The following is a 26,604-nucleotide window of genomic DNA, read 5'->3' as shown; positions in this document are numbered from 1 at the left end:
TTTCTTCTAGGCTTTCAGATCCAGCTCCACTGGAGCCTTCTTCCACGAGCCTTTCCTTGCACCTACTCTACTCTCATGTAAACAGTGTACAGCATCCCTAAAAGACTGTCCCTCCAATTTTGAATCTAAGTCTCGATGTAGGTATTTTCATTTTTTGTAACATAGCTCTTATTAAGGGCTAATTATAAGACAGTTATGAAACCAAATTGAAACCTGATCCTTACTCTGAAGTATATCACAGAGTAAAGGAGACTGACGGTAAACATTTACAGAAGACTGAAAGAATCATTAAAAAAAAAATAAGTAGGGGCCGGCCCAATGGCGTAGTGGTTAAGTTCGCACGCTCTGCCTCAGCAGCCTGGGTTGTGCAGGTTCGGATCCTGGGCACGGACCAGCGAACTGCTTGTCAAGCCACACTGTGGTGGCATCCCACATGTAAAGTGGAGGAAGATGGGCACGGATGTTAGCCCAGGGCCAATCTTCCTCAGCAAAAAGAGGAGGATTGGCAACAGATGTTAGCTCAGGGCTAATGTTCCTCACGAAAAAAATAAAAACATACAACCTAACAGGTTCAGTAGAAAGGGTAAACCTGGTGAGATAAGGTGGGGAAGTTAATATTGAAGTAAAATTTAAATAGAATGAAATGCACAGGTCTTAAGTGTACAATTTGATGTAATCCACGCCCTAATGAAGACATAGAATGTTTCCTGCCACCCAGAAAATTTCCTCATGCTCCCTCCCAATCAGTTCCACCCGCATAGGCCACCGCTTCTGATTTCTGTCACCACAGATTAATTCTGCCTGCATCATGTAGGTCTGTAACACATCAAAGTCCACATCAAAAGTCTCTTAACTGAAGGTACGAGTAGCATGGTATGGAAGAAAGCAGCGTTCAGCGAGTATGCACCAACATGCTGTGCGCCTTTGGGCAAAAAATTTAACCTCTCTGGGCCTTGTATACAGGGTTCGATTAGGTGATTCTTTTGATTCCTTGAAGATCTAACACTCCATTTACATTTCTAATCTCAGAGGTCCCACCATCTATTCAAGTACCCTGAGCCAGAAACAAACCTGGGCTCATTCCACCCTGTCCTCCTACATCTGTTGACTGCTGTGTCACATCACTTCTTCCTTGTAAAATTTTGAACATGTCACTTCCTTTGGCTCCTACCTCCTCTTCATTTCTTGCCTTTCCTTCCTTGTAATGACCATCAAATTACTCTTTCTACCTCTCTTGCCCTGGTCCTCTCCAAACCATTCTTGTCACTGCCTCCAAGGTAATCCTCACTAAAATGTAACATATTCTGGTCCCTCCTCTGTTTAAGAACCCTTAAGTGTTCTCCACCATTTAAGGTGTTTCTCTACCACCTGCAGAACTGAGTTCAGACTCTAAAGTTTGACAATGAGGGCCTATCCCGTATGCCTCAGCCTACTTTTAGTGTTCTCAGCCCCATTGTGCTCCCTGCCGGACGTTCTCTGCCACCACTCCACCTGCCAAGCCAGCCCCCTCACCCCTCACCTACCCTCTTCCATAAGCCTGTCTAGTTTATTTAGGGCACCACGCATGCCTGTCTCCCTGAGTCTGTTGTGAACTCTTCAGTGAGGTTAGGGACCATGTTTTATGCATCTCTCTCTCCAGCATCTGGCAAATGACTTCGCTGAAAACACTTAACCCCAAAGTAGTTAATCATGAGATTGCTAAGGGTGATGGTATACTGTCTGGTCAGGATCTTACTCGGACTTGAAGTTGACTTGTTTTTAAAAATAAAAACTCATGTGGAAGTTGTGTGTTTCTGACCACTTGATGAAATCTGATTCTGAGTTTTTCTTTTCAGTAGCTGTCGTGGTAATATTGGGTTAAAGGTGAGAAAGTTTGTGTTTTTCTTTGGAGAAAAGGGTGTATTAAAAGGAGGTATCAAAGCAGCAAATCCCGTTGGTGTAGAAGGGCTAATCTTCTGCTCTTTTATTCTTGTCTCAAATCCAACTTAATGTGCCTGTCCACTTAGTTCTAGAATGGCAGATTACTGTTTCTACGAATGAAGATAATTTCTTTCTAGAGGTCTTGAAGGTAATTAGCAAGCAGATAAAAAACTAAAAATGACTGGTAAATATTGACCCAAGTGCCCAGGAACACCAGTATTTATAGCCCTGTTTGTCCCCCAGGGTTCACTCTGTCCTGATTTCTTCCTGTTTTTGGTTCTGCCTTGCAGTGTGAATCAGCATTGCTGCCCAAATTGATCCTTACTCAATCTGTATTTTTATCTTTTCCAAAACCTAGGTAAGAACCTTGATGCTGTCCATGACATCACAGTGGCATACCCTCACAACATTCCTCAGACAGAGAGGCACCTCGTCTATGGGGACTTTCCCAAGGAGATCCACTTCCACGTCCACCGATACCCCATAGACACCCTCCCCACGTCCAAGGAGGACCTCCAGCTCTGGTGCCACAAGCGGTGGGAGGAAAAAGAAGAGAGGCTGCGCTCTTTCTACCAAGGGGAGAAGAATTTTTACTTTACTGGACAGACTGTAATTCCACCTTGCAAGTCTGAGCTCAGGGTCCTTGTGGTCAAGTTGCTCTCGATACTCTATTGGACCCTGTTCAGCCCTGCAATGTGCCTACTCATATATTTGTACAGTCTTGTTCGGTGGTATTTTATAATCACCATTGTCATCTTCGTGCTGCAAGAGAGAATATTTGGTGGACTGGAGATCATCGAACTTGCATGTTACCGTTTTTTACACAAACAGCCACATTTAAATGCAAAGAAAAATGAGTAAGGTTATAAGTTTCGTGGTATAAAAACCTAGGGGATATTTTGGAAGTGTTCTAAGCCTTTGTAAACTGAGATGCGTTTTTTGCATGACTGTCAAATATTTCTTACTACCATCATTACTTGTTAAGGATATTTTGCACTTAGTTTTGTGGAAAGATATTGCTACACACAGTTTTTTTTTTTAAATCTCTGAATGTAATTTCAATACACATAGCAGGGAATGATTGCTATGAAATAACTCAGGCCAGAAGATTACTACACAATCATCAGGCTGTTCACAGACGAGGTACACACAAGATTTTCTTAAAGGCCCAATTCTGTTTCCTAACAGACTCCCCGGGCAGGAGACAGACGTGGGGCTCATGAGCGCTGGCCCAGATCAAGTGCTGGCACTTGAGTCTGAGGTGAGGGCCCTTCCTTCTGGCTCCGTCCCTCGGCACTGTCCCCACACTCCTTTCTGTGCCAATCAAACCATCGAATCCTTCCTTGAGACCAGAAAGCAGACATCCCTTGTCCTTAAACTGACCACACATTTTGATGAGAAGCCCTTCATTATTCATAAAATCTTGGCATTTAGCCTCTTGCTGACCTAGACGTCCGAAGACCACCTGTGCCCTTTTTTCATGTGGAAAATAAGACCTGAACATGTCTCAGGGAGCAACCACAGGCTCTCCACTTAGAAACTTTAATTTGAATTTTTTTTTTTTCTTGATGAGGAAGATTAGCCCTGAGCTAACACCCAATGCCAGTCCTCCTCTTTTTGCTAAGGAAGATTGGCCCTGGGCTAACATCCGTGCCCATCTTCCTCTACTTTATATGGGACGCCACCACAGCATGGCTTGACAAGCAGTGCATAGGTCCTCGCCCGGCATCCAAACCTGCGAAACCTGGGCTGCTGAAGCCTAGCGCACAAACCGCTAAGCCACCTGGCAGGCCCCTAATTTGAATTTTTAAAGATAGGAATTAGTACGGTTTAGTTCCTCGCTTCTACTTAATCTTGCATGCTTAGCGTTGGTTTCGTTACAGCTTGTTGGCAGGTGTAGCTTATTTGTGTTAAAAATGATATACATCAAGTCACTTAAAGGAAAGCGTAGATGAATGTTCTGTTATTGCAGTCAGAAACTCTCTTTTGAAGTTGTGTCTTTTGAAATATTTCTTTAAAACCTGCCCCAAAAAGGAAGGTTATTATATTTTCTACATGTGTATGGGAATCTAACTTCTGCCATTAAAACAACAGCAACACCGTTTGCAGACAGGGTAGTAATGGTTTATCCTAAATTAGTCAACCTTTGTAACCTTGACAGATTTTACTCTTAAAACCAAAATGAAAACACAAAAATGAATCTTTTTTAATGATAGCAAGGGATCTCTCTCTCGTGTAGTCCCAGTCTTCCTCTTTCAGTAGTGAAATTTAAACCCACTTTTGACCAATTGTTGGCCTAAATATTCCTATCATTTGGATTCAATGGAAAATCTAGGAAACCAACAGCACCCATCACCGTCTGAGGCAAAAGGACTGTGTGGTCCTTGTTTCCTCTCTACTGGGGCTGTGCACTACTGTTTTTGTCATGTGATGGGGATGCTGGTCAGAGCAGCAGAAAATATGAGGCAGTTAAAAGTCTTGAGCAAACCTGTCAGCTTTTCTCTTGCCTTGAACCAGCCTCAAAAGCTGTTTATTGCTTTATGGACTCGTTTGGCATGAATGCCTTCTCCTTAATTACATCTCAGTTTTGCTCGACAGTGACTTTTAGCCAATAATTGAAACGTGCATTGCCATGAAAGGTAAGCACATCGTGAACTGAACTCACCGAGCAGATTCTTTCAGAAAGTACTGGTTGTGGCAGAACACTGTTGACACATCATTTTTATTGGAAGAGTACTAACTAGTGCCTCTATTGAAATGCACCAACCGATATTTAACTGCTCCCTCAAGGCTGGTTTTAATCGTGCCAGGAGCTACTAATTAGTTATTATGCACATCTGCTCCAAACCCAGCTAACTGATTTTTAAGGTTTTTTTTTTTTTTTTTACTTTTTTTTTTCCTTAATAAAAGAGGTTTCTAATTTAGGTTTCTCTCAGACTTCCTTTGGTTGTATTTGGAAACACAGAAATAGTTTAACAATCAGGATTGCATTTGTCCTGGGTAAAAGAAAAGCTGTGTTTTCTGCCCCACAGGTGTTTCTAAGGTAGCCCCTCTGCCCTTCCTCCAGCTTCTCCCGGCTCTTTGTTCCAGGTCTAACTTCCATTTAATGGGATGTCCTGTTTAACTCGCTGAAACCGGGAAGAGGGGAAACCTTTTTTCTTTTTTAAAAAATGTTTTCTTTTGATCATAAAACACATGTTTAAGATAAAATGCAAACTTTTTTTACCTTCCCAAATTTCATAAGCACTAAAACTGAGGAATATAGACATTGTACTTGCCTTAAGAATAAGAAATGATGACTTCAAAAAAGTTTTTTGGTTTTATTGCAATAGGACTTCTTTAAAATTATAATTGTGTTTTGCTACACATTTATCTTTTTCGTATTCAAAAACTTTTAAAGAAATATACATGATTTGGAACTTAGAGCTGTCTAAGATTGATAACAAAATGTCAAGTAGAAATTCATTTAGCTTCAGTATTGTGCTGGCGTCAGGAGTGATCCCCTCCACACCTTCCAGCTTCATCCCTCTGGGCTCAGAGCAGCTGCTTGTCTCGCTGCATCTAGACACCCTCTTACTCGACACCCTCGCCGTCCTTTGAAGGTAAACTCAATGGGCTTTGAGATGTTTACAGTGCTGTATCTCCAATTGTTAAATCCTTACCATTGGGAAATGTAAGTAAAGCACACGTGGTTTATATGGGACGTGAACCATTATACTAACATATGCACCTCCCAGGAAAAGCACTGACTGTGCCACAAGTTCTTCCCCAGGCATCCTTGATGAACAAGCCACATAATTGTGCAATTCCGTAGAAGAAAGTGGTGAAAGACTAAAAGAAAAATAAATGTTAGAGCCCGTAATTTACAACTCCGCATAAAATCCTTGCTTGTTTCTTATATTAAAACACAGATTGGGGGGAAATAACAGCTTGCTCTTGAGTCACTTTGAAGTTAGTTACTTCCGCAGTCCCACGTCAGAAATCGTGCCTGGTAGCCAAGGCTGAATTCTGCAGAAAGGAAGACATGCCCGTTTCATCTGGACTCAAGCTCTGGCCCAACCACGATGCCCTTGTGCACTTTTATAATAGAGACTCTACTGGAGGGAGCCTGTGGTATTAAATTGTTTACATTTCTTTATATAAATAATGTGCTTTCAGTGCCTTAGTTATGGTTCCCTTTCTTTTTCTTATTCCAAGAATTCTGCAATGTGTTTCTTAGGTAAAATTCTCTTTTTTGCTACTCATTGGGAGGAAAGTGGTTTATAAACACTGGTCGCTGTGGTGAACACTGCTTTATGATGGCACCTGGAGAAGAGAGCTTGATGCTGAGGGCGGTTGCCTTAGAGCTGTAACTTACGCTGTGGAAACGAAAATGGTCTTGTCACATGACGAGCTTCAGATTAGATATGGCTCTAACGTTGTCTTGTACCTACCTTAAATTCAGAAGAGAATCTTGGTTTTGGTAATTTATTTTTTAAAAGATCATTATATACGAAACACCAAGTTTTAAAAATAACTCACAGAATGGCCTTAGTTTTCAGTGTCCACTGGTATGTTTGTGAGTTGTGTTTTCTGTAATATAGATCCCCAAATAAAGTGGAGTGAATTAAACAGAGTTTGCACGTCTGTTACGTTTCTGTTTTTGCAGGAATGACAAAAACCAGAGGTTATGGGTGTTACTTTGTTTTTCCACATTGTTATAGCCTTATATGTAGTATTAGGAAGAGCTGATCAGTTATGACTCTCTTTCACAGCTGTTAAGAAAAAAAGGCCCGGGGCCAGCCAGGTGGCATAGTGGTTAAGTTCGCCCGCTCCACTTCATCGACCCAGGGTTCACAGGTTCGGATCCCGGGCGCAGACCTGCACACTGCTCATCAAGCCATGCTGTGGTGGCATCCCATATACAAAGCGGAAGAAGATTGGCACAGGTGTTATCTCAGGGACCATCTTCCTCAAGCAAAAAAAGGAAGATTGGCAACAGATCTTAGCTCAGAGCCAATCTTCCTCACCGAAAAAAAAAAAAAAGGCCTAAGCCAAAGGGAAAGTACTGCCTCCAGTAATTGAAAAAGTCCATGGGCCGCAGTTGAATTCAGGGCTTGATGAATGTCGTCAGTGTTATTTTCCTCCCTCTCTCAGTTCAGCCCTGTGGGCAATTTGGTCATGCCACAGTGTGGGTTCTTATGGTGAATATCAGCTCCACCAGCTTTAAGAGATAAATGGGACTCTGCACCACCCCCTTGCTGTCAGGGAGTGTATAATGATGAAAGCAAATCTTGGACCCAAACCTGACGAATGTATAAAAACATACTTAGCAAACAGACACACACACAAAGCTCATGGGACTGAAGTGTAGCAGAATATGCCACCCCAAAATAAGGTTGCAGGAGTTCAGGACATGCCCCCAAAATATGCCACTTTGGTCTATTTATTTTGAGCTGTAGGCACTTGAAAACAGCAAATGCAGGGAGAGGCTTTCTCTGAACGCCCCTTATCTGCCTAAAGACAGATCCTCCAAAAGGAGCTCAGTTGTCATAAACCCCCTCCCCAATGTTTCATCCACCAAGGGAGATTGACTCTGTCACAGGAGACTAGACATCAACACCACACTCAGACAAACTTTGTCACAAAATGTCATACCTCCCATCTATTCTAAGTGCCCATTCATCTTGCCTAAAAATCATTTACTCTCCCCCAAAAGTAAATCCCCCCTCTTCTTTCTCTATTAAGATGGTATTTAAGCCTGAATTCTAAACCACCTTGGGAAGCTACTCAGTTTTTCCTGGGTATCTCCCGTGTGCACATGAGGGATACATGTTAATAAATTTCTGTTTGTTTTTCTCTTGTTAATATGTCATTTATTACAGAGGTCTCAGCCAAGAACTCAGAAGGGTAGAAGGAAAATTATTTTTCCTCTCCTCTAGAACCTCTTCTTGTAAGCTTTGTAATGCTCCACTCTGTCTGAGGTTCTCCAACGAGCACTTTGAAAGATGCACTCTGAGGGGAGCCCACAATGTCATTCTCTGGGAAAGGGACCAGAGAAGTGCAGGACCAGAGAAGTGCAGACTCCGAGAGCTGTCTTCAAGGACTGGTCCATCAGGCTGGCAGGATTTCTATGTTCTCTTTATGCAAAGGAAAGAGAGGAGAGCATAGTCTTTCTAGCCACCTACTTGTCTTCCACATTACTCATTTCACTGAAAAATTATATAAAGGGCTTAAGCAACTTCCTGTGGAGGCTGGATTTCTGATGAGAGTACTTCAAATGCCAGCTAGTAAGCCCTAGGATGAACACAAGCTATCTATACACACAATACACTCTTCATGCCAAAACATTTTTAAAGTAAATTACTGAGAGACAACTTGTGCTCTCCTGACCATGCTGACTTGATTCACAGGATCCATGTGGTGACTTGATGCCTGCAGTCACTTCAGCCCTACATCCTCTCAGGTTCAAGTCTACTGGGAAGGAGCCAGAGAGACTGCTTCCCCAGTGGCTCAACAAAAGTCCTACATTGGGCTTCAGCGCTCATTCCTGAACCACTTACCTGCCCAGAAATACGATGTGGGTTATGTCCCTCGGTTACTCGCCACCCCCTGGAGCCAGGGGTGGAGTTTGTTCTCCTGGAACACAGGGTCTGAACGTGGTCATTAACGTGAGTCATTAATAATGAGGACTGTTATTAAGAATAGCATGAAATGATGCCGGATGGCCAGATGCCCACCTCAACTATGAAATTTCCCAAACCTCCCAGTGGGGTTGGGAGTAAATCAGCATGATTTCCAGGGAGGGTCCCTGACCCCTGCACAATGAGAGACACAAAGAGCCTCGGCAGCCTTCTCCACCAACTGCAGGGGATACTTGGGAACCCAGGGCTTCTCCATAGTTGTGCCTGGACAATCTCATCAACGGTCCATCTGATTTCTTCAGTCATTGCCTCCACCCAGATCACCCAGACTTAATTAAGCAAGACAGTATTGACAGTGTTTTTCTTTCCATGGGAAATCTGTTGAAGTATAAATACTGCAGCTCCGATGTCTCTCCTGTTGGCTGATGCAGTTCCCATCCTCCCAGCACTGCAGGTGCAGAATCTCGCAGTCTCACCCTCTCTCCTTCGCCTGCCTTGACAGTCAGGTTGTTACCCCCACCTGTGCCCTCCTCTTCAGAGGCAGCTCTTCCTTCCTAGTGCCTTAAATCTGGCAAGTCTGGGACCCTCCTATCAGCTCTCCCTGCTCCAAGTCCTCCGCATGCCAATCTCAGTACACTGGACCCAGGTGATCTCACCAAGACCCCAGTTTAATCATGGAAACCCCCTTCTCACCACCCTCAGTGGCTTCCTGCTGACTGTCGGGCAGTCCAGACTCTACCTATCCCAGTCCTTCCAACCCAGCCTACCCTCGTTCCCAGGATTGTCTCCAAGTGTGAACCTTTTCACATCAACGTAACTGGTGGCCCAAACCCCATTGATTCCCCAAACCTCATGTGCCCCCTTGCCCTTCCCCACCTTTGCTTATATCCCTCCCAGGTGAGACACACTTCCTTCACCAGCCCAAGTTTAGTCAAGTCGCACTTTTTCCTTGAAGCTTTTCTTGATCAATCTAGCTTGAAATGTCCTCCTGTCATGGTGAGATTTCTCTGCAGCTCTCGCTTGACTGTATTACGTACTATCTTACGTTATAGTTGTTTTTCAGTCGTATCACCTCAGCGGGATTATAAGCTTCTGGAAAGCCAAGATAAGGATGTCTCATATTTCTCTTATCCCAGACAGTGTTTAGTCCAGCATTTTATCCATTCTTTTTGCACAATAAATTCTTAATGGTGATTCCTTGGAAGTCATTCAGAAAGGATCTTGTTCTAAACTAAACCTGAGTGCAGAAATTTACAAATTTAAAAGAACAACAAAAAACATTTGAGATGCCTACCCATTCACCTGTGGGAAATAATTAGACTGTTTTGGACAAGAATTAAATCATTTTTGATTGATGATATATGATTTACCAAAATATATAGCTTCTGAAATCTTAAAAGTAGAAACTTGGCTCAAAATGTGCATCCTTAAGAAGCCTTGTCCAACTAACCTCACTTCCTCCAGCTACACCTGTGGAGGAGAATTTGCCAATATCCAACGTAATTGTTATGAAGTTACCCTTCACCCACAATCCCACTTCTCGAAATCTACCCAAAAACACACTGGCCAGAATAAATTTTAAGATGCATGCACAAAACTCTTCATTGTTGCTCTATTTGTAGGAACAAAATACTGGAAGCAACCTAAATGTCCATGGTGGGGATAACTGAATATTCCATGTGATTATATGATTGAGTTCTGTGCAGTTGCACAGAGGCATGATGAACATCTACATGCACTGCTATGGGACTTTTCTCCAGAATACTACATTAGGTGAGAAAAGAAAGGTGGAGAACAACCTGTATAGTTTTGCTACCTTTTATCAAAGAAGGTGAAACCATACAGATACACACACATTCTTATCTTAAAAACTAATTCATTAAAAGTAATTTAAAAATACAAATTCTAAAAGTAAAATGGCAACATACAGGGGGAGAGAGGGTACATGATGGATGGGACTTGGATGGAAACTGGACCACTTTAAATATACCTTATTTTATGCTATATGCTTGACTTTGGAACCAAGTTAATGTTTTACATAATTATAAAAATTAAAAATAAAGCAATTTCTAAAAATCAAAGGGAAAATGAAGTAAATGAACCTAACATATCAAGTTTATGCAGAGAGAAATTATTTCAGGTAATTATAATGTATATTCTTAACAGTATACATTCTAAAGACAAAAGGAACAACAAAAAATCTTAAATTGTTTTTGCCATATTATTAGTAATAATATCAGTTTATTTTCTGAAATTATTGCATTTATTGTAAGATAAAGCATGTAAATAATTATGATAATGTTGCTAGGAACCAAGATTTTCATTGTAAAAGAAAAGATACGTAAATATAAAATTTTAAAAGTTAACTAAAATCCTCATAATCCTAAATTTGAACTAAAAATAATCAGTATGAATTCATGATGTATTTGGTCTTAAAAAAAAAAAACAAAAAACAAAGAAGAGAGCTATTTGCTAGTTCTATCCATTGAAAATGCTAGAAATAATGGCCAACCAGCAGCAATGAGCACCCTCATGCCCAGATAATGGAAAACCATTTACCATTAAAAGGAACCAGAGGTTCTTGGACAAATGGCTGATTCCAGGTCTGGGGCAGCACCGGTAGATCGTGAGCCTGGACATCTTGAGATACCAGGAAGCGAGGAGGCTTTCAGACCATCAAGTTCAGGTCAAAAGGAGCCGGCTTAAGGAAGTTCCCACTGGCCAAAGACGGACAATTTGAGCATTAGTAAGAATGATAACAAACAGATGGAAATATGTCAAATACGGTAAAAGCCAAGAGTTAATGATACTCGAAATAAATAAATAAATAACACGTTGATACATTTGGAGGATGCTAGGTAACCAAGTCTTTATTCCGAAATCTGATATCTAAAGGAAAAGAACTTAGCGTTTAACTTTCCTTTCCTGTATGAACTGTATCCCAGGCTAAACAGTTGACGAGGGAAAGTTTCTCTCTATTGAAGTATTGTAGCTCATAAATGATGAAACTCTAGACTAAAAATGACTTCAGAGTCATGTTAATCAAATGCAATGTATAAACCTTGTTTGGGTCCTTATTTGAGTAAATAAACTGTAAAAATAAATAACGAGACAGTTACACTGACTGGATATTTAATGATATGAAGGAATTATTTTTTAGGTGTGAAAATGGTATTGCGACTATGATTTTAAAGAGTCCTTTAAATCCTTTAGAGAATCGGATGAAGCAGTATGATGTCTGGGATTGGGGAGTGGGTGGAGAACGGATAAGCAGAGCCCTGAGCGGATGGCCGGGTATCTCATGATGGGTACGGGAGCAAGAATCATTCTAGGCTTTCTAATTTATGTACTCTGAATTATTACGTTAAAAGAAATTGCTGCCAGGTAATCGACCTCAAGAGATTTTAAGATCCACACATGTTTCAGCACCCTTGCTGATTACAAGAAGGCAGCAGGAGTCTGAAGAAAACTGAGTGTGGAGCTCAGGGGTCCGGTCTAGTCCCAGCTCCCCCGGAGCGGTGGGACTCTGAGCAAATCCCTCTCTTTCTCGGGGTCATGGCTCAGGGCCGTCTCAGGGAGAGTCCCTGCCGCTCAGCCTGTCCGCGCCTTCCAGCCGAAGTGCCAGTTCCTCAGCAGGGCCAGGTAGACACGACATGAACGCGCATTAATACACCAGGCGCCTCTCTCACCAATGCATGTCCGCAAAGATGTCCACCCGCAAACTCTCCCTCAAAGCCCCCTTGCTGCGACCTCACAGACACCCCTGTTTGTGGGTAGCGAGCAGGGGCACGGATAGTGCTCTCTGGCCTGGTCCCCAGGTGTACGCTCTGCCTCTCCCTCCCTCTGAGGGCAGGGCTCTGCAACCAGGTCACCTGGGTTCACCTGCAGAGCTTTAATAACTGCGCCCGGGCTCCACCCACCAAGATTCTGATTTCATTGACCATGTGTGCAGGCTGACCATTAACTGTCAAAGCTCCCCAGGGGATTCTAATGTGCAGCCAGTGCGTCCACCCTTCTTAGAGCTCAGACTGAGGGCATCCACTCTCTAGGGCCCTGTGCCCTCATCCATAAAATGAGCGTTTGGTCTTAAGTGTTCTGGAAGTCTGGGATAATTTATGAGGTGATTTGATTCAGTAAATATTTATTAACTACTTATTGCCTGTGGGGGCCTGGCTCAAGACTGGGGAGGGAGCAAAGATAAATAAGCTTTTTTGTCCTTCCTGCCTACATAAATGCTTTGCTTCTTTCCAAAAACCCACTCTTTACGAAGCCCCGCCTTCCAGGCGTGAAGTCAACCGGACAGAAATGAAGAGTGTAAATAAGAGAGGACGTCCTGTCCAAGGCACAGCCTGTATCTGGTGGCAAATTTTTGGTGCAGGCAGAGCCAGAGGCTCCCCAAACACAGCTGACAAGCAGAGGGCACCAGCCCTGTGGCCACTTTGTCCACTGCACAGGGCTACGTAGGTGTCATGGACAGTAGCTGGTAGTGCAGTTTCCAGAAACCTTGTAAAATGACAATTGACCACAGCCCACAATGGGAATTTTCCATCCTGTGGGCTGGCTGGAGAAAGGATCCAACTTCTCTTCACCTCTTCATTCTGTAAGATTTCAACTCCAACTGGGAAATAGCCATTAGTGACCAACACTTGCCAGGGAATCAAGCAGCAGACTGGGTTCCCCTGGTTGGCCCCTGTGGAGTAGGGGTGGGCTAAAGAAGGGGACTGATGGTGCAGTGACAGATGCGAGGTTGGGCTGGCAGCCAGATGCCAGCACACATGGCACTCTGAGGAAGCATGAGGTCATTCCGAGAAGGAGAGCAGGTGTGCAAAGAGCCCAGCTCTTTCCCTGCTGCCTCCTGCTTTGGAGAGGACATCATTCGTTCTGAGGAGTGGAGGGCCAGCTGTCCTGAGGAGCCAGCCCATGATTCTACTCAAGAGAGTCACCAAGGATGAGAAGTTGGTTGTGGGTCCTTCTAAGGCGATTGCTGGGGAAACGATAAGCTGGGAGAGGGCTTGCTTTGTGGGCGTGCACCCAGGGCTCAGAAGGGTCCCACAGTTGGTTCAGTGCTTTGCTGTGGCTGTCTTGAAGCCTTTAACAGTTTTCTGAACAAAGGGCATCACATTTTCCCTTGGCATTGGACCCCATGTATTATGTTGCTGGTCCTTGCTGGAGGCCATAGCAGACCCGGGAAAGTCTGCTTTAAAGTCATGGTCCTCAGTCCTGGCTGCACAAGGAAATCACCTGGATGCTTTTTAAAACCACCAGCAGCCAGCCCTCCCCCGCCCACCCCACTCCTCAAACGGAGATGGCACAGGCATCGGTGTTGGGTTAACCCTCCCCAGGTGATTCTCAGGCTGGAGAAGGCTAATTGGGAGGCATGGTTCTCCCAGGCTCTGGCCTGCAAGACGTCCTGGCTGAGACGTGGGTACCTCTTCTGGAGGGAGGCCCTCACTTTGCAGCCCTGCATCCTGGCCCTCACCACGCTGTCCTGAAAACCTCCCTCCTTCTGTCTCCCGGGAGACCACGGGTACCCGAAGGCAGGGACTGGATCATACCTTATCCATCTTTGCACCCGACGCCAGCTGGTGCTTAAGAAACTTTTTTCCCCTAACTAACTCATTTGTACTAAAAACCGATATGCCATCTACGTTTTTATCACTGCCTCTTTAAACCTTGGGCTAAAACACCTCCTGATTCACCAGCGCAAACTGCTCCTACCTGCCAGACGAGTACTGGGTGCTAAAGAAGGACTCGGTTTCCTTGGTAGAATTGATTCTGGTCTCTCCAAGATCCAGCTACAATTTGAGGATTACCTTTGTATCACAGCTCCTTCCAAGACCAATTTCTTTATCAGATATTTTAATTATCCTAATATTTTTCATAAACTTATGAAATAGTCAAGTTCATTTTTGAAATCTCCATTATTTTCACAATGTGTGAGGCACACTGCTTTTTGCCTCTTTGTTCTTCTATGTTTATTTTTGTGGAAGTTGGAGATTAAGAGCCTGCTTCCCTGGCACTGTGGAGAGGCTGGGGCTGATGGCACCTTTCCAACACTCCAGCAGTGCTCAGAGGATTTGAAAGTGGTAGAAGGTACATCTTTTTTGTTGTTGTTGTTATATCCTATTTGGTCAGAATATTCTAGAAAACCAGAAAACTATTTCTAGAATATTCTAGAAAAACATTTTGGTCCTGAGACCTCTTCACACTCTTAAAAATTATTGAGAAGCCCAAAGTATTTTGTTCTATCTGTCAATATTTAGTGTGAGAAATACTTAAAATGTTCATTTATTAATTCATTAAAATAATAAGCCTATTACATGTTAAATTATATAATGCATTTCTTATGACAAATAACTGTATTTTCCAAGAAAAAATTTAATGAGAAGTGTGGCATTGTTTTATTTTGCCAATCTCTTTAATATCTGGCTTCATAGAAGACAGCTGAATTCCCATATCTGCGTCTATGGTCAGTCTATTGAATATCACATATCATGTAGCCTCTGGAAAATTCCACTGTACAATTGGAGAGAACGAGAGTGCAAAAGGTGAATAGCATCTTAGTCTTGTTCCCAGATACCACCAGTCAGAGGGCAGGACATACAGGGAATGCTACAGTTTTGACCTGACAGGCCCTCTAAAAGGACTGACGAGGTCCCCAGAGATAGGAAGCACATCCAGAACGTCTGCTTTCTCTGGCAAGTGATTTGGCAGCCAGGACAATGAAAGAGAGGGAGGAGTGAGGAGACCCAGGCCTGGAAATCAGGAGATAGGGCTACAGTCCCAGCCCCCCACTCAACAACTGTAACTCTGAACCAGTCCCTCCCCTCTCTGAGCCTTAGTTTCCTCATCCTTTAATTGATGACACTGAGCTGCATTGATGGATCTCAACCCAGGCTACACAACAGAACCACCTAGAGAGCTGCACGAATGTCCAAAAGCCAGGCCCCACCCCAGAACACCAAGATATCTGCCTGTGGAGCCCTGCTGTCAGTGTCTGAAAGAAGCCCCTGTCTGGCAGGTGAAAGGACACAGAGCTAACCTAATGGAGCGCCCATATGTTAAAGCTGGAAAAACCCAAGCAACAAAATAAATAAACTGATAGAAATGGATTATAACACACAGAATAAAACAAATTCCATGAGTTCATACTGATATAAATAATTGAGGCACATAAATAAATAGGAGAGAAGGGATCACTCCTCCTTACAGTAGCATTCCAATTAATAAATGTAGAAGAAATGATGGAAATAGCAATCACCACCACCATTTGGCAAACACCACAGTAATAGTTGTGGCTGGCAAGGGTCACTGATGGATACGAAATTTAGTGAGTGAAAGTATGTGATGAGAAACAGGATATCGACAGAGCCTCGTGGTGTCTTCCCAGTGATTATCTCCACAGTGATTAAATACAAAAGGAAAAATGGTCGCTTTAGAGTGGAGAAGACTGGCAAACCCACCTTAACCAAATGACCTAGGTTACCATCCCCAGGCCTGAGACAGTGACACCCTGCACCCCCTGAGAAGGGCACGACATCACTTTGGCAAAATGCATGACCTTCATCTAATCATTAAAACAACCCCAACTTGAGAGACGTTTTACAAATTAACTGGCCAGTACTCTTTAAAAGTGTCAAGGTCATGAAAGACAAAAAGACTGAGGAACTGTTTCAGATCAGGGAAGCGGCACGTCTAAGGAGACATGACAACTAAACGCAAAGTGGGATCTCAGCAAAATTTGAACATGCTTTTTAAATTAGTTACTCTTCTTGTATCCATGTCCATTCCTTGGGTTTGATGACTGTACTCTAGTTACGTAAGACGGTGAGATTTGGGGGAGCTGGATGAAGTGTTCACTCCTTGCCCTGCGGGTCCTTCTGTGAGATCGCTCTTTCCCCAGGAAGCCACAGAGTTTGTTCATTCATCCCCTTCCTGTCTTGACTCAGACATGCTGAGGCCTGAGATGTCATCAGCTTTTCCACTGTAGGAGAATGACATTCAACCAAGCCATGTGCTCCCCATTCACGTTTCAGGAAACATCCCCACATCCTATTGAGACAGGGAAGGAAAACATCAAGGGTTGGGGAGGTTTGGCCAGTGCGTCATCTTTGTTGGCTGGATGAAAAGAAGGTCAAGGGATGTGAGCCGTGAGTGGGGCCTGCAAATGTCCAAACGGGGGTGTTGTTAGGCAGAGCAAAGGGCAGCTTCTGCCCCTATTCCTTCCGTACAGAGCCCAGGGCCAGAATCAGGGCTGGTCAGTGACTGGGGCCAATGGCACCCCTTGCCCAGTCATCAGCTGTTCCCAGACACCATGTGAGCAGAGGGCAGGGCACACAGGCCCGCTGCTTTCCCTGTCCTGGGATGCATGCCCACTGTGGGGATGGGAAGAGGCCAGACCCTGTCAAAGAATTTTACAGAAAACTGCTGAAAACCCATTACCCTTTTTCACCCATTCTTTGATCTGAATCCAAGCCAGGCCATGGGCATTCCCTCCATCTCAGATGTGGAACTAAGACTTGCTTTAAGTATTGTGCTTCAGATCACATAGTTAGGAAGCCACCCCAAGTCAGCTTTTTCTAGGGAACTGCTAAGTCTCTGCACTGTTGCATTTCTTCCCAAGACCAGTCCTAGCTGCACGGGGGAAGTGTGTGGATTTCACTGGCACTGCACTTGGAATGGGAAGATGTGAGTTTGAGTCCTGGCTCAGCCACTTAGGAGCAGTCATCTTGGGCATGGCTCTTACCCCTTTTGGGGTTCATGTTGTCACAATATGGATAAAGTCTGAGAAAGTGCTTTGCCAACTGCAAACTCTTATGCCTGTTACTTATTGGTACCTGTGTGGGGCCAGCAATAAGGGCTAATATTCCCTGACTTGTCATGATGATCAAATGGCCACGGTGCAAATAATAGTGACATTTCTGGAGTGCTCACTTGCCACCAGGCACTGTGCTGTGCATCTTTTGTGAATGACCTTTTTGAATTCTCACTCTGACTCCTTAAGATAGTGTTTGGGTTTTCCGTTGCTGTGTAACAAACCTCCCAAGCCAGATGACTTACTATAATAATTGTGTATTATCTCCCATGATTCTGTGGGTTGCTAGCAGAAGAATGCATAGTGGGATCTCGGCAAAATTTGAATATGCTCTTTAAATTAGTTAACATTATTGTATCAATGTTCATTTCTTCGGTTTGATAAGTGTACTCTGGTTATGTAAGATGGTGAGATTTGGGGGAGCTGGATGAAGTGTGCACTCGCTTGCCCTGTGGGTCCAACACCTGCTTCACGTGGTGTTGACTGGGGCTCTGGAACGGCTGGAAGGTCTACAATGGCCTCAGGCACATGGGTGGCAGGTGGCACTGGCTCCTGGCTGGGAGCTCAGTGGGGCTCTTGGCCAGGCCTTGATTCTCCTCCATGTGGGCCCCTCCACTGCCTGCCTGGCTTTCTCGCAGTGTGGTGGTTGGGCTCTAAGAAGAAATGTTCCAAGAGGACAAGGCCCAGTGTGCAAGTGCTCACAAACCTCCACTTGCATCACCCTTGCTAACTTCCCGTTTGGCCGAAGCTCGTCACAGAACACCCCCAGAGTCAGTGTGGAAGGGACTTGACCGGGGAGTAACATGGTTCACGGGGGCCACCGGTCTGCTGTGGATAGGTACTATTTCTATCCCCACTTTACAGGCGGGCAAACTGAAGTTTTGAGGGCTTAAGTGACTTGGCCAAGGTCCCAGAGTTGCTAGTTGGCAGAGTCAGAGCTGAGATAAGAAGACTTGGTAGGTTTGTCTCCAGGACCCCTGCTTTCACCCCCTCCTGTATGGACTAGTTGGCCATAAGGGGTAATGCTACCTGAAAGCTTCCATGATGTTATTGTACCTCCTTTCCTCACCCATCCACCCCAGCACCTCTCTTCCACGGACTTTGAAATGCTCCCTCTGGAACCATCTTTCTCTCCCACCTGACAGTGAGCTTAGACGCCTTCCCCTCTCTATCCTCCCCTAGTTCCTCCCTGCTTCCCTCTGGCTCATAGAACAGTAAGACAATCCTCCTTGGGGCTGATTCAAGATGTTCTCAGAGGCCCCTGGGGGCAGCAGGGGTTCAGGTTCAGCCAAGAGGCAGCCGTGGAGCAACCAGGACAAGCAGAAGCTGGACTGTACCCATGTGGGGTCACAGCCTGTCAGGGGCCCAAAGGAATGAGAGGGTCACTGGTCCTGTCCAGGAGCCCTCTGGTTGCTGTGAGTCCTGGACTCTCCCTGATTTTGCAGCTCAGGTCCCGAAGCCCAGAGGGCAGCAAGGGGCACTGCCCTTGAGGCAGCAGCCAGTGTTAGTCTCAGCGTTGCCTCTCTCTAACCTTGGCTGTCACTTTCCCTCTCTGGGGCTCAAATGCTCACCTAGTCATGACAGAGGCTGGGCTGGATAAGTCCCTTTGAGAACTTCTTAATGCTGGGAGCAATGAGTGGGAGTTTGGTCAAAGCTAGTCAGAGAATAGTGGAGAATTGGGCGTCTCCAAAGTGAGGTCCCTTTGCTCAGACGGAGGGGATTGGCAAAGATTGAGGGACTCCTGCACAGCAAAATAAACAATCAGCAAAATAAAAAGGCAAACTACTGAATGGGAGAAAATAGTTGTAAACTATCTATCTGATCAGGGCTTAACATCCAAAATATACAAGAAACTCATACAACTCAATAGTAACAAATAAACAATCTGATTGAAAAATGGGCAAAGGACTTGAATAGACTTTTTTTTAAAGAAGATATACAAATGGCCAACAGGTACATGAAAAGATGCTCGACATCACCAATCATCAGGGAAATGCAAATCAAAACCACAATGAGATATCACCTCACACCTGTTAGCATGGCTATTCCCAAGAAGACAAGGGATAACAAGTGTTGGCAAGGATGTGGAGAAAAGGAAACCCTTGTGCACTGTTGATGGGACTGTAAATTAGTGCAGTCTCTACGGAAAACAGTATAGAGGTTCCTCAAAAAATTAAAAATAGAGCTACCATATAACTCAGCAATCCCACTTCTGGGTATATATCTGAAGGAAAAGAAAGCACTATCTTGAAGAGATATATGCACTCCCATGTTCATTGCACCATTATTCACAATAGTGAAGATATAGAAACAACCTAACTGTCCATTGATGGATGAAGGGATAAAGAAGATGTGGTATACACACATGATGGAATATTATTCAGCCATGAGGAAGAAGGAAATCCTGCCATTTGTGATAACATGGATGGACCTTAAGGGCGTTATGCTAAGTGAAATAAATCAGACAGGGAAAGACAAATACTGTATGATTTCATTTATATGTGGAATCTAAAAAAGCTGAACCCACAGAAATAGAGACTAGAATGGTGGTTACCAGGGCTGGGGGTGGGAGAAATAGGGTACAAACTCCTAGCTGTAAGATAAATAAGATCTGGGAGTCTAATGCACAGCATGGTGACTACAATTAACAATACTATATTATATATACTTGAAAGTTGTTGAGAGTAGATTTTAAATGTTATCACCACACGCACACAAAATCATAATTATGTGAAGGGATGGAGGTGTTAACTAACCTTATTGTGGTAATCATTTTGTAATATATACATGTCTCTAAGCATCCTGTGGTACAACTTTAACTTACATATGTTATTTGTCAATAATTTCTCACTAAAGCTGGGGAAAAAAAAAGAAAAGATTGAGAGGGCAGACTCGATCCAATCAGCAGCTCAGGTCTGCTTGCTCACTCATTCAGTCAACCTGCATTTATGGAGAGTTGACTCTGGGCCGGGTGTGGATGGGGGTGGTGAGGGGGCAGTGGCTCTGCAGCAAAGCAACTGAGGTGCCAAGGGCTACAAGGGGATGGGAGGCAGGGCCAGTGCATACAGGTCCTTGCTGGCTACAGCATAAAGTGTACATTGCATACTGTCTGTATACTGGTGAGTTGTCACGGGGAGTAACATGATCTGGTTTATATTTTGTTTCTTTTTTTTTTTTTTGGTAAGGAAGATTAGTCCTGAGCTAACATCTATTGCCAATCTTCCTCTTTTTGCTGAGGAAGATTGGCCCTGGGCTAACATCCGTGCCCATCTTCCTCTACTTTAAATGTGGGACTCCACCACAGCATAGCTTGATAAGCGGTGCATAAGTCCGTGCCCAGGGTATGAACCTGTAAACCCCGGGCCACCAAAGCAGAGCATGTGAACTTGCTCACTGTGCCACCAGGCCGGTTTTAAATAAAGCGGTGTTTATGTTTTAAATAAAGAGATCACACCAGTGCTGCATGAAGGATGGGCTGTCGGGGTAAAGAGTGGAACTGGGGAGATCAGCCTATCAATTAAGGGGCAGCCACTGGGCTAAGGCATCTATTTACCATAGGAAAGGGAGCACCAGCATCTCACATTCCCCTATCCTGTGCCAAACCTGCTCTGGAATCTCTCCCTTCAACTGTTCTGTGGCCTGGTGACTTCACCCATCCCCCATCGTCCCAGCCATACAACCAACTCTCTGATGTGCGTCATCTAGCTTGCAGACCCAGGCAAAGGTGTGTGTTCTCAGGCCCCAGACCCTGCCCTCGCACCCACAGCTGGTCCACTCCTCCCACTGTTGGTGGACATCCTGGGGACAGCACACTGTGGCTAGTAACTGTGAAGTTCTGGGCAGCCTTGGAGAATTAAAGGGGAGGAAGTGTCCCACATTCACAAAAGTCCCCGTCATAGAGCAAAGCCCACAGGAGGCCGTGGGGTACTGCAGAGCTGGCTTCAGGGCTGGCTTCTCTCTGCCTCTCCTTCCTGGAGCCACTCAAGATAGAAGGAGCAGAGCCCTCTGCTTCCCTGGAGCCCTGATGCTCATTAATTAGCTAGCACCACGTGGAGAGCTAATCCCGGCTCTGCTTCTCCACCCTCGCTTGCACCCTTGACCACCCACCACACCTCGGCCTCTGGTGACCAGCAGCTTTCTGTCCTGCCTGCTCAGTCAAGCTCAAGCTTGAGTCAGCGTCTTCAGCAGAGACTCAAGGACATTCCGGTCCGTGGGTGGAACTTGGACCTTTTCCGAGGGCAGCCTGGTGCTGCGGACAGTGCACAGGCTTTGGGCGCAGGCCAATCTGGGTTTAACCCCCACATCACCATCACCCACTGCTTGAGCTTGGACAGAGCTCAAGGCTGCCTAAACTTCCTGAGCCTCAGTTTCCCCAGCTGTAAAATAGGGATGATAATACCCAGCTCAGGGCCATCATAAGGATGATAAAATGATGGATGTGAAGCACATGATACGTGGTAGGTGATGAAGGAATATCACTTCCTGCTCCTACATTTTGGTAGCTAACATGGGCTCTGGATTTACCATCTTGCATTTCAGATTTATTCCTACAGTTAAAATTTGGAATGGATGCGTTGTATGGGTTAGTCTGAATAGCGCACATGCAATGGTCTTTTCCCCCAGCCTTCTGGCACCATCTCTTCTTTCTTATGCACCTTTTCATGTTCTCTTCATCCTCCTCTTTGTATTCTTTATTAGCAAAAGCCAGAGCTGATGATACTGGCACCCAGAGAGGGCAGGTGGCCTGTCCAAGGGCACACAGCAGCAACTTTGATTGAGCTCCTACTGTGTGCCAGGCACCCTGCCCCTTGGAAATGTCACACCACCTCTTGCTGGGACGTTGCCTGTTCACAAACATCCTGCAGACAGAACTGTGGAGGCAGGATGTAAGGGGACTTCCAAAGGCCACTAGGGATGCTGAGAGCATATACTCATAGAGGATTTCCAATTGGTACCTTCTAAACTGGAGAAGTCAGGGCCTTAGTGATGAGAAGATGAAGGACAAGAGGAAAGATGGTTGAAGTGAAAAAAAAATCATGGAAGGCATGGTTGGATAGGATGGGCATGAACTTGCTCACCAGTATAGCCTGAAAAGGAAAGAGAGAGAAAATAAATGACTCCTTTCCATGATGGAGCATAAGATTACCAAGCCCATTACGCCATGTAGTAAACCAGGCTCAAACTCCGAGTGCTCCCAGAAAGTGAATGTTGGCTCTCTGTGAAAAGAAGTGAGGAATGGCTCTTCTTATTTGAGACCTCAAAGTTGTTTGACAATTATCCCTTGGTATCATTCCAGAGAAAGGTCCAGCCCAGGCTTGCAGTTCTTTTAACTTATGGTCCTGGTTCAGAAGAATCGTAGTGCAGCACCAGACCTGAAAATGGGCACCTGGCAAAGAATACGTAAATGGCAGGAAGGTGGGGAGGGGTGGCTGATGATGTCCATGACTCCTTTGGCTCATGCAATGATCATGGGCAGTGTGCTGACCCTCCTAGAATCTCGGTCATATACAGCTCTCCATGGGGAACAGACCCCAGTGTCACTCGCTTCTCTGAGAGTATGCGGGGTGATACTGAAAATCACTTGGTCTCCCTCAGATGTGAATGTTGCATAGGGTTAATCATTACAACTGAGGGGTGGTGCAAAAGTATGCAGTTGATCACAAAAGCAGCTAATCAAGATCTAGAACATTCTTAGCTTGAAACAAGAAATCTGAATTGAATACAGGCCTCATCTGACCCAACAGCTGTTGTGCTGGGTGAGTTAGCTCAGAACACATGAGGCTTCTCTTTGGGTAGAGATGTTATTAGCAGAGCTGGGAGGGTTATTAATTAAAAGAACATAGATGCGGTTTGAATCATGAAGCTGTTCCTCATCAGATGTGTGGCCTTGGGTCAAAGTCGCACCTGATCTGCCAACCTGCTCAAAAACTCTGGCATGCCTGAGGGGCAGGGAATTGGAGGGAGAGCTTAATTTACATAAACCTCCTAGGCCTTATGGGAACTCTTGGTTAAGGAGTCTTTGAAGCAACAATTAAACCCTCTAATACCAGGATTAAGAATCCCCTTTGACCTCCAACAAAAGTCAGCCCTTCAACTTCCAAAGAAGCAGCGTTGCAGAGACGACGAGGAACTCACCGTGAGGATGTCAGGGGTGGAGGAGTAGGAAGTGGGCAGGGCGGATAGCTGAAAATTTATACCTCACTTTATTCAAGATAATGTTTCCTAATTGTCAAGGAGAAGTTGAGTAAGGTCTTGTTGTATAGTGATAGCTTTGACCTTGAATAGAAAAGTATTGAAGCAATCCATGGCAGATTCCTGCCTCCTACGTAGAAAGAGCATGACCTTTTGTGAGGTCGTAGGTCTATTTATGGAGATGACTTGATTATTTTGCTTGGAGAGAATACTTCCCTGTTATTAGAGCAGCAAGAACTGGCAATGTCAAGGCCAGAGTCATGGACAGGAGCTTGGCAACTGACCATCTCCTGAAGCAGGAAGCTGCAGGGCCTTGCCTTGGCCCTAGGGTCAGCACACTGGTCCCAAGCGACTGGCAACGTTGGAGTCCCAGGATCAGGTTGTGATTCCATGTCAGCAGTAAAACAGCCTCCTGGCCCAAAAGGAAGAGACCCCCATTTCATCCGCCAACTCCTTTATGGACTGCCAGCTCTTGCCTGTGACTATTCAGGGAATCCCACAAAGCAAGACACCCACCAACTCCCCAAAACACAAAGCCATTGGCCAGGCGTGCTGGAAGAGGCGGCCTTCTTGGGTCTTTCTCATGCACTCAAATTCCGCCCCCAGCTTTCCTTCATCTCCACCCCCTGCCATTCTGCACTCCACCTCTGACACCCCTCCCCGGTATCCATACACGAGGCTCAAACTCCTCGTCTGCTGTCCTGGTAGGTGCTCTCCCTCCTTCCTGAGCTCCTTTCTTAGGGCCTGTAGCACTTGAAGAGATTAGGATGCTTTAACTCCCCTGATGGATTGTCAGCACCTATGACTGGGACTCCTGGCTCCTACATTTGTCTCTTGCAGAGCTTAGATCTATGCTCTGCACACAGGAGGAACTTAACAGCTTGTTGAATGAAAGATCTGAACACAGACTTGGAATAAAAGCATTTGCTAGTGGGTCCTGGTCCCTTAGCAGGTTGTGTCTTTCCCTCCTCGGTAACTCGTTGGCCTGTGAATATGACCACCAATCATCAACGGAACCCCCAGTGCCTATCAAGGCTTTCACGTGGTTTTCACAACAATCCTTCTCATCTAAATGTCAACCAAATACACAGGTGAAAGGGGCCCCTGCAGGGGAGTTGACCAAGTGGGGCAGCTCTGTGTCCTTCTAGATGCTCATGTCTAAAGGGCCAAGGCCCCCCATATGAATGTGCAGGGCCCAGGCCCAGGAGCTGCCCACTGTGGCAGAGACCACGAGACCAGGCCTGTGCAAAGAAACCAGCAAAGCTGCCTCTTCCTGAGGGTTTGTCTGGTTCCCCACAAGGATCCTGCTATAAGCTCAGCTTCAGACTGTAGGGGGCCTCTCAGACCCACATCTGGAGGACATTTCACATCCAGCTCACACCTCCCCCAAAACCAGCCGCATTTTATTGTGTTCCACGTCCTCCCTTGGCTGCTCTGGTCCACATTCCCCGCTCCTTGCTCCTCGGGGTCAGAATGAGAAGCAGGCTCGTTGACTCGCATGAACTCATTCGCTCTCCCGGTTCCCCTGCACCTGCTCCCTCCTTGGCCACCAAGCCAGCGTTTCCACAGCAAACAGTCATAAACAGCAAGAAGGGAATGGGGACTTCAGGTGCAGGAGGAGGGCTGGGGAGTAGCTGCAAACACTTTGGCAAGGCCCCTTTTCATACAGATGTTTTTAGCTACGAATTGGGAGGAACTGCGAGGCAGGAAGTGGGCCAGGTCAGGAACGCCAAGGCCTAAGAAGCGCTTTAGGCTGAAGCTCAGATGGTGACTCAGAACTTCCTCAGGTGCTGATCCCCACACATGCACGACAAGTTGGGTTGGGGCTAAGGGCCGGAGGCCCCAGGAAGCTGGAGGTGCAGCCCTGGAAGCTATGCCAAGGCGGCAGACCTTGAGTGTGCAGTGGGTTTACGACACAGAATCCCCAGATTCCCAAACCCAATTTATGCAATTCTAATTGGCACAATTCTTGACACATCTCTGGGGTGCCTACCATGTGCTGGTTCTGCGAATAAGACACAGTGTCTGAATCTAAGAGTCTCCAATCATGCGGGGACAATGGGCATAGGACAGAGGAACAATGTGCCAGGAAAGCACAAAGGTGGAGAGGGACAGAGTCATCAGTCCTAGGGTTAAGGGAGGGCAGTGAGGTGACCCTTCATCGGTGGGTAGGATTTGGATAGACGTCGAAGGGAAAGTACAGGGCAGTGCAGGGAACAGTGTCAGTGTGACAGGCAAGACGTGTCCTGGGAATGGCAAATAGCCCAGTGTCCTAGAGCATGGTATGGTTTTGGCTATAAGCAGGGAGGATGGCTGCCTTGGGGGGTGGTGCTGGAAGTGTAGGTGGGATCCAGACCAAGGAAAGTCTGAAATGCAGAAATAAGGAAATTATTCAGAGTGTTTCAAATGTGAATTAGTTACCAACTTTTATAAACTAAGAGATTTCATAAACAAAGCTGGGTTCTTGTGAAAGTCTGGAAGGTCTGGCAATCTGAGGCCTTGGTTCCCTTGTGGTTATACTTAGCCATGGCTGGGTGATGGCCACCCCTGAACAGGACAAGCATTCTCCAATCTGCCCCAGTCCTCACTACTTCCTATTGTGGCCCTTTATCAATTCACCCTCAGCCTGTTTTCCTCCTTTCTGTCACCTGCCTGCCCTCCATGGGCCTATGAGTTTGTGGTCTTTGTTGTAGACCACAAGGAGATACCAGTGGAGCGTGGGGAATTGCCACCAAGACACGTTTAGGAGAATACATGGAGGGCAGTGAGGAGAAGTCTGCAGCCCAGAGTCAGTGAGGACGGTGAGGGAGTTCCTGAAAGAATCCTTGTGGAGGAAAGGGCATGGAAGAAGGCAGAAGCCGGAGAATGGAAGGAAGGGGCAGACTGGCATGGATAAGGCGATGGGAGTGAAGGAAAGGGAGGAACTGAAGTGAATTCCAGGATTTCCAGACCAGAATTCAGGACGGAAGGTGGAGTAATTCAGGGAGGCAGAGGCAGGAGGGAGTCGGGCTCCGGCAGGGTATGGAGATCTCTGCTCCGGTGTTTGGAGACCAA

At 45.5% G+C, this 26,604-nt stretch overlaps 1 protein-coding gene across 6 annotated transcripts in view; it reads left to right on the top strand.

The window, feature by feature from the left end:
* Positions 1–6,533, top strand: part of LCLAT1 (lysocardiolipin acyltransferase 1) — a 187,361-nt gene extending 180,828 nt beyond the window's left edge. For all 6 annotated transcript variants that reach the window (XM_058551514.1, XM_058551511.1, XM_058551512.1 and 3 more), the window contains one exon: positions 2,279–6,533. In XM_058551514.1, coding sequence (XP_058407497.1) covers positions 2,279–2,781 — 503 coding nt within the window. In that variant the 3' untranslated portion in view covers positions 2,782–6,533. The remainder of the gene's footprint in view (positions 1–2,278) is intronic.
* The last annotated feature ends 20,071 nt before the right edge of the window (positions 6,534–26,604 follow it).

Source organism: Diceros bicornis, chromosome 12 (genome assembly GCF_020826845.1).
Source record: "Diceros bicornis minor isolate mBicDic1 chromosome 12, mDicBic1.mat.cur, whole genome shotgun sequence".
NCBI lineage: Eukaryota > Metazoa > Chordata > Mammalia > Perissodactyla > Rhinocerotidae > Diceros > Diceros bicornis.
The sequence above is the reverse complement of the archived record's forward strand: the minus strand, read 5'-3'. Positions and strand labels throughout refer to the sequence as shown.